At 58.5% G+C, this 7,697-nt stretch overlaps 1 protein-coding gene across 1 annotated transcript; it reads left to right on the top strand.

Moving 5' to 3' along the window:
* Positions 1–277: 277 nt before the first annotated feature.
* On the top strand, positions 278–6,956 carry C1QL1 (complement C1q like 1). Its single transcript, XM_004432580.3, has 2 exons — positions 278–982; positions 6,345–6,956. Exons 1-2 carry the CDS (start codon positions 386–388, stop codon positions 6,522–6,524), a joined length of 777 nt encoding a protein of 258 aa, XP_004432637.1. The 5' UTR covers positions 278–385; the 3' UTR covers positions 6,525–6,956.
* The last annotated feature ends 741 nt before the right edge of the window (positions 6,957–7,697 follow it).

The following is a 7,697-nucleotide window of genomic DNA, read 5'->3' as shown; positions in this document are numbered from 1 at the left end:
CCCGCCCTCAGCCCCACCCCTCGCGGACGCCGAGGCCCGCGAAGGGGGTGGGCGGGGCGGGGCGGAGTGGGCGGTGGCCCAAGCGCCAGCAGGCGGGAGAAGCCAGGCAGGAGGCGGCGGAGCCACGCTCAGTCCGGCCGCGCAGCGGGAGGGAGGCGCGAGGCAGGAGCTGGCGGCTGGGCTCCGCAGCGCATCCAGCGCAGCGCGGCGCCCCGGGCCCGGCCCCATGCCCGCAGCCCCGCTGGACCACCCTTGAGCGCGGGCGCCCCGCCCGCGCCCCGTGCCCGCCGGCACCATTGCCCCGACGGCGCGGCCGGGCGGCCCGGCGCTCCCTAGGCTCCGCGCCGGCCGGAAAACGCTGCTGGCTGCCGCCGCGGGCGTGGTGATGCTGCTGGTGCTGGTGGTGCTCATCCCCGTGCTGGTGAGCTCGGGCGGCCCGGACGGCCACTATGAGATGCTGGGCACCTGCCGCATGGTGTGCGACCCCTACCCCGCGCGGGGCCCCGGCGCCGGCGCGCGGCCCGACGGCAGCGATGCTCTGAGCGAGCAGAGCGGCGCGCCCCCGCCCTCCACGCTGGTGCAGGGCCCCCAGGGGAAGCCGGGTCGCACAGGCAAGCCGGGCCCCCCCGGGCCTCCCGGGGACCCGGGTCCTCCGGGCCCTGTGGGGCCACCCGGGGAGAAGGGTGAGCCGGGCAAAACCGGCCCTCCCGGGCTGCCAGGCGCGGGGGGCAGTGGCGCCATCAGTACGGCCACCTACACCACGGTGCCGCGCGTGGCCTTCTACGCCGGCCTCAAGAACCCTCACGAGGGTTACGAGGTGCTCAAGTTCGACGACGTGGTCACCAACCTAGGCAACAACTACGACGCGACTAGCGGCAAGTTTACGTGCAACATTCCCGGCACCTACTTTTTCACCTACCACGTCCTCATGCGCGGCGGCGACGGCACCAGTATGTGGGCGGACCTCTGCAAGAACGGCCAGGTGGGCCCGGCGGGAGCATGGGTCTGGCCTGGGGGCAGGGCACCAGGGAGCCCGGGGCACATGGGTACCGGGTCGGAGTCAGCGGGCGCAGGTGGAGATTCTACAGTAGCCCCGCTTAGGCATCACATGCGGGGATGGTCGGGGCCGGCTGGCACCCCGAACTCCTCGGTTCCTGGGCGCCCGCTCCCAGGCAAACGCTGCTGGGCCCCCGCGCCGAGGGAATGCGGGAGATAAATACAATTAATCAGAGAGCAGGGCTTCCGGACGCGCGAACTGGCCCTTGGGGGCTTGGCCCTTGGGAAGCGGCACCTGAGAGCTGGGATTCTGGTTGATACCAGCAGGCGATAAGGGGCAGGCAAAGCTGGGTTCTGGGGAAAGGCAGCCTCGGCGCCCGGGGCGCCCAGGCGCACGGCTTTGCGCGCAACCGAAGGCGAAGCTGTAGATGTTTTGGACACAAAGGCAAGGGGAGCCGGGCGCGCAAAGCCTTCGCTGCAGTACATCCCCCGCCCTTGGGCAGCGACCACTGGGCCGATCTGACACCTTTTGCAAAACCCAGGACTGCGCAGCCCCTTCCCAGAGTGTCAGAGCTACCTGCGCAAGAAGACAGCCTCGGGGGAAAAGTTTTTCCTCCTGAGGCAGGGCAAAGAGGTGGAAACTCCCCCTCCTCTTGGCCTCCCAGCTGCAACTCCTGACTCCCGGGGTGTTAGAGTCACCCATGGGGATCCTCTTCGTTCCCTATCCCCATCCCGGAGACCGGAGCTGGCAGGCGCCACGCACGCGGTGTCTTTGGTACCGAGACCGCAGTGCACGGTGTTCTCCTTGGAACTGCTGCCCCAGGACTAACCTCGACCTAACCCTGTCCCAGCTCCCTTTCCATTTGATACCCCCTTCCTTCCCAGTGCTCCCAGACCACTGTGGCCTGGGGCCGCTGGGGGTGGTCAGGCGGAGCATTCTTGTGGAAGAAGGGGACCTGTGCAGGTCAGGACTAAAGCCAGGCTGGTGGGAGTTGGGAAGGAATCTCCTGTGGCTGAGACCCAGGAAAGAGCCTGTTGGAACCCCTCCCACTGCAGCACTACCCTGAGGTACACCCTGGCTTTGGGGGTGGGGGACCGGACAGGCATGGGAGTCAGCAAAAAGCATACCAGGTGCTTGTAAGTCATCTCCCTCTTCTCTCTCCCCTGCCTGCTTCTCTCTCTGGTTTCTGCGTCTCCCCTGCCTCTTTCTCCTCTCATTGTCTCTCTTCTCTCTCTGTCTCTTGTTCCTGTCTCTCTCCTGGGTCTGCCAGTCCTTTCTGTCTTTCCCTGGGTTTCTGGCCTCTCTCCTTGGGGTTTAAGGCCCATCTTTATTCCTTGGGTGTCTCTCTCCCACTTGCATCTATCAGGCTTCCCATGTCTCTCCTATTTGTCCTTGGTTCCTCACTAAAAGAGAGGCCCCTGTATCTTGGGGGCTCATTCTGCAGACAGCCCCACGATTCCCCTTATTAATCACCAGTAAGGGGTACAGCAATGTCACCTTCATCAATGGAATTTCTTCCTTCTCCAAAGAAAGTTTGGGCTGGCACCAAGCTGAGGTTTCAGAGGGTTGGGGGCCCAGCTTGTCTGGATAGGGAGGTAGTCACCAGGCCACCAGTGGCCCCGGACCCTGCACCATCTCAGGAGGTTGTAGCAGGGCCCCAGAGATGAGGCAAGAGGAGGCCCCAAAGATGATGTGTGCTTGGGGAAGGGGCATTTGCTTCAGTCACTGCGGGGTGAAACTGACTCAAAGCCCCTTCTTTCCCCTCCAGCAGGGGCAGGGCATTGGCAGAGCCTGACAAGGAGGTGGGACCACAGGCTCGTAGAAGAAAGGAGGTGGCTTTAACTAGGGGTTTCAAAGACCCAGCATTTTAACAATTCCTCAGACTATCACTCCCCCACAAATAATGGGGCCTATACCCTCCTCCCCCACATCCTTTGTGACTTCTCCTTCCAGATTGTCCAAGAGACTCATTTAATCCGACTAGCCATTCCATATATTAGTTTTGAGCCCCTACTAGGAGCCAGGTTTGGAGCTTGGTTCCAGAGATTCAATCTCCTTGCCCTCCAGGACCTCATGGTCTGTGCAGGGGAGACAGTAGTAACCACACAATAACACACCCCAGGGATTACTGTGTTAGAGGAGAACTGGGAGCCCACCTGGTACCTCCTGTTCCCAAATGGGTTGGCTGCAGGGAATGATTCAGTGGGGCCTGGCTGAGACCAACCTGGCCAGGGGAGAGGATGGCGAACCTGGATCCCCAATGTGAGGAGACATGGCTAGGGAGAAAATAAAAAGGTCAAGTGTAGGGAGAGGCTGTCTCAGAGGTGGAAGAGGACATTCAAGTGGGCAGAGAAAAAATGACAGAGCTGGCCAACGGATGGGAACAGAAGAGAGGAGCTTGCTCCTCCCATGCCTTCAAGACCACAGAGACCAGGCTACCCTGGGCTCTGTGCTTTTCCTTCTTGGCTTCCTGCCTGCAGAGAGGCTTCCAGAATTTCCTCAGAAAGGCAGGGCTGCTTCTGGGCCCTGGCCCTTCCTTGGCCCTTCCCAGCCTGGTGCTGGGACCCCTCTCTGTCCTTGTCCCAGCACCCCTCCTTAGGGGTAGCTTTGAGTCACCACTGCGCAGCCTGATGGCACCAAGCCCTGGTTATTAGGACATGGGGACCTGAGGAGCCTGAGGAAGGGGCTCTAGGTTGGGGGTGGTGCCCTGGGTGGTGTGAGCTCCCTGAAGCTGCCTCTAAAATCCACAGTTCAGATGGGTCAGGGAGGACACGAAATTGATAAACTGGGCTGGGGGGGAGGGGGCTGTGTGGGGATGGGCAGGACCTATGGGAAGGTGAGTATTACAAATGGGCAGGGGTTTGGACACCAGAGTCTGAGTGAGCGGAGAGGCGGTGGGGTATATAAATTGAGAATTGTGGTATAAGGAACTAACTGGATGTCGGCCTTGCACCTGATGGTGGGAGAGGGGCCCCCAGCAATTCTCTCTGGCCTCTAATGCCTTTCACAGCACAGAGCACAGTGCCTGGCACAGTAGGGACCCAGTAAATGTGTGAAAGCACACGTGTTCCCTGTGCCTGTGGGCCAGGCTGGCTGCCTGTGGGAGCCAAACTCCTGCACATCTGAGACCCCTGCATTGATCTAGGGGCAGGGACATGTTTCCTGGGTTCTCCCTCACTTCCAGGCCCCTCTTCCAGGCCCCTAGCCTAGGCCCCTAACCACTGCCTCAGTTTCCCTTCCTAGAAGCCCTTGAGGAGGTAATTCTACAGCGCCCCCTCGTGACAAGTCTCAGGCTGTCTTTCCTGCTTCCATGGCAACCTCAATTCCCCAAACTTCCCCTTGGCCCCCAGGAGGAGCTGGATGCCTCCACTGGTCCCAGTCTGGGGCTGAGAATCAGGACCCCTGGGTTCCGTTCCTGGATCCCCCACCGTCTAAGGATGGAAGAGCATAAATTCTCCCTGCCTCCATGGATAATTAGGATAATCACAGCAACAATCATGGTGATGAATAAATAATAAACATAAGCATAACAGTTCTGATGCCTGTCACATCACCAGGAGATTCCTGATGACAGATGACTGTATTCTAATGGATTTGGCTATTAAGAAGCACACTGTTTTAATGAGTTAAGGCTAAATTAATCTGGGTAATAAAAATAATTGTTATTAGTAGTAATTTATTAGCAAGATAATGAAATGCATGTGTAATAATAAATACTACCAGGATTAGGGCCCAGGGAACAATACAGAAGTTGGCTGCTTGCTTTCAGCTCTTTCCTAGTAGCTCAAAGCCCCATCAAGATTTAAAATTTTTTTCTTCACCATCAAAAGGTTTTTACAAAGGTGGCTGTGGTGAAGCAGGATCTTCTCATCCATTTTCTAAACAGAGAAACAGAGCTCCTTGACTGACTGTGTCTCTCCCCATTTGATTTCCACCCACCTTCAGCTGGACCAAGAGTTTTCCCAGCTAAGTGTCCCAAACAGCTCCTTCCCAGGTTGGGGAAGAAAAAGTTGAGGGAAAAGAAGGGGCGGGAGGGATCTTTAAATGGCAGACTGCATGCAAACATGTTGGGTCCCCCTGTTGCGGCATTACCCTGAGTCAGCAGCTTTGGCCCAGCTGATCTACAGTTGTGCCTCCAGCCCAGGAGGGAGGATGGGCCCCTCCTCTAATTTGGCTTGGTCCAGCCCAGACTCAGCCCTTGGGGGAGCTGCCTTCAGGGAAGGGGCAAGATGGAGGGGAGCTGTTGAGGAGCCTGGCTGAGAGAACCCCACTCAATGCAGCCTCCCCCCAGCACAAGCCAGAACCTTGGAGAGGGCTCCTCTCTTCTCATTCTCCACCCAGGATGCCCTGGAGAGGCCCCAGGTCCTATGGCTCAGGCCTGGTGTTACCTCAGCTGTTGGAGAGGAATGCCCAGAGGGAATGTGTCCACCACCACACACCCTCAATATCTTATGATTATAGTTGGAGCCCCTAAAAGCGATAGGAAGCTTCACACCCAAATGCTGGCACTCCCTTGCCCCATCATCCTGCCTGTCCGTCCCCTCCACTCCAAATAAAACAAGGACCAGCAAGGATATAGACCAGACTGAGGATCACAGAGGGATGTATGCCTGGATTCCCTTCTTCCCACTCTGGGGTGAGACAGGAGGAGCCAGAAGTCCTCTTTGGGTGGGGTAATAGTCACAGGTATAGCTTCTGCTCCTTGGAGGCTCAATCTGAGCCTTGGGAGGAGAAATAATTACCAGGCCTTCCATCTCACTGCTCCGGTGTGAAAGAGTCTAGAATGACCTTCAGACAGGGAGTCCAAAGACGGGGTCCTGATACTAAGGTTAAGGTTACTTACTGGCAGCCTGGCATTGGGCCAGGGCCCTGACCTGTGAGGCCAAGGTGCGCCCTTGTGTCCACCTGACATAAGAACAGGTGGATGTGGCTGAAATGTAAGGCATCATTATTACAATTAAAGCAGAGAGGAAGAAATGATGAGAGAAGGAATGGCCCTCCATCCCTTGGGGGTACAGAGAATTCCTCTCTGCAAGGAGGAAGTTCCAGGCTGGGACATCCTGGAGATGTTGTTGGGGTCCTCAGCAGATGAGACAGTAAGACCTAGAGGAGTTAAGAAGGTCGACTCCACCTTGACTCTCAATCCAGACCCAGATTACATGGGCCCTGGAAATCCAGGGCTCCCCTATAACCCCCTCCCAAAACACACAGTTATGATGGGGGGTGGGGGGGGAGACGACGGGAGAGAAGCAGGCTCGGAGCCCTGATGGGGCTTTTAGGTCACCCCCCATCCTCCTTCCTACCCTCTCACACACACCCCTACTCCCCTACCCCCGCGACCCCGCAGGTGCGGGCCAGCGCCATTGCCCAGGACGCAGACCAGAACTACGACTACGCCAGCAACAGCGTGATCCTGCACCTGGACGCGGGCGACGAGGTCTTCATCAAGCTGGACGGAGGCAAAGCACATGGCGGCAACAGCAACAAATACAGCACGTTCTCCGGCTTCATCATCTACTCCGATTGAGCTCCCGCCGCCCCTGCATCCCCATCCCCTCAGGGCTCCCTCCCCGGAGGGCAGAGGATGACCCGTCCCCCGCCCACTCCCTCGCTGCCGGCCCTCCCCGGCTATGACGCCCCCGGCCCGCCCTCGCCACCGCCCGGGCCCGCAGCTAGGCCCTCCCGCCGGCTCGCCGCAGAGCCGGGTCCAGCGCCCCCGTCCCGTCCCGGTCCCCGGGAAGCGGTGTTGACCGCCCCACCCCGGCCCGCACTGTATATTTGTACAATAGGACTGTTTATTGCCCACCAGCCCGCCCCAGTCTGGGGACAGGTCTCGGCGGGGTCGATGCGCTGCCCCTCCGCCCCGGGGTGGCGCCGCCTGGGAGAGGGGTGGATTGGGGGCTGGATAGCTTCCCAGCACCCCATAAAGACCCGACCTGGCTGCGCCCCCTCTGACCAAAGCTATAATAAAAACACTTCCACCCCGCTGGCTTTCGGTCTGTGCCCTGGAGAGGAGCTGCAGGAGGGGACCATGAACCCGGCCCTCCTCCAGACTGAGAAGGGGTCTGGTGGAAGTTTCCCATGGATCTGGGGGAAGCCAGGTGCCAGCGTCAGAGCTGCTCCAGGAGGAGGTGGGCCAAGGGGCCCAATGCCCACCACAGCCCAGGAGGGCCTGGGAAGCAGCCCAGTTACATCATCTGCCATGGTGGAGATGTTCTATTTTTTCATCCTTGAAAGTGGCATCAGCGTTCCAAAGGCACAGCAAGGTTTAAAGTGGGAGACCCAGGTTCCCAATCCGGTGCCACCGTGTGTGCTCCTGGGCAAGCCACTCCTCTCTGACTCAGTCTGGGTTAGTGGCAGCAACCAAAGGAACAAGCTTTGCACTAAACGCCTAAGCACTTGACCTTGGCCTAAGCACTCCACCTCTGGGCCTCAGTTTACTCATCTATAAAATGTAGGTGTGGAGACCTACCTCACTTGACTGAGGATTAAAGAGGTATAGTGTATGTGCTCAATAAACATAGCTTTTATTATTTATACATCACTCTCAAGTTTGCAAAACCCTTTCAGGGTTGTCACCTCACTCAAGTCTCCCACGAGCCCTGATTTAGTTCTTCTTCCAGGGAGGTTAAACAGCTTGCTTAATGTGACACAGTCACTAAGTTCTGTGATTGCCCGAGTCCAAAAAGCCCTTGCTCCT

The sequence above is a fragment of the Ceratotherium simum genome, chromosome 16 (genome assembly GCF_057802395.1).
Source record: "Ceratotherium simum simum isolate JZ-2026a chromosome 16, ASM5780239v1, whole genome shotgun sequence".
Classification (NCBI taxonomy): domain Eukaryota; kingdom Metazoa; phylum Chordata; class Mammalia; order Perissodactyla; family Rhinocerotidae; genus Ceratotherium; species Ceratotherium simum.
The sequence above is the reverse complement of the archived record's forward strand: the minus strand, read 5'-3'. Positions and strand labels throughout refer to the sequence as shown.

Coding starts and splice junctions, on each gene's coding strand:
- C1QL1 (XM_004432580.3), top strand. CDS start 386: ATGCTGCTGGTGCTGGTGGTGCTCATCCCCGTGCTGGTGAGCTCGGGC. Junction 983..6,344: donor ACCTCTGCAAGAACGGCCAG/GTGGGCCCGGCG, acceptor GCGACCCCGCAG/GTGCGGGCCAGCGCCATTGC.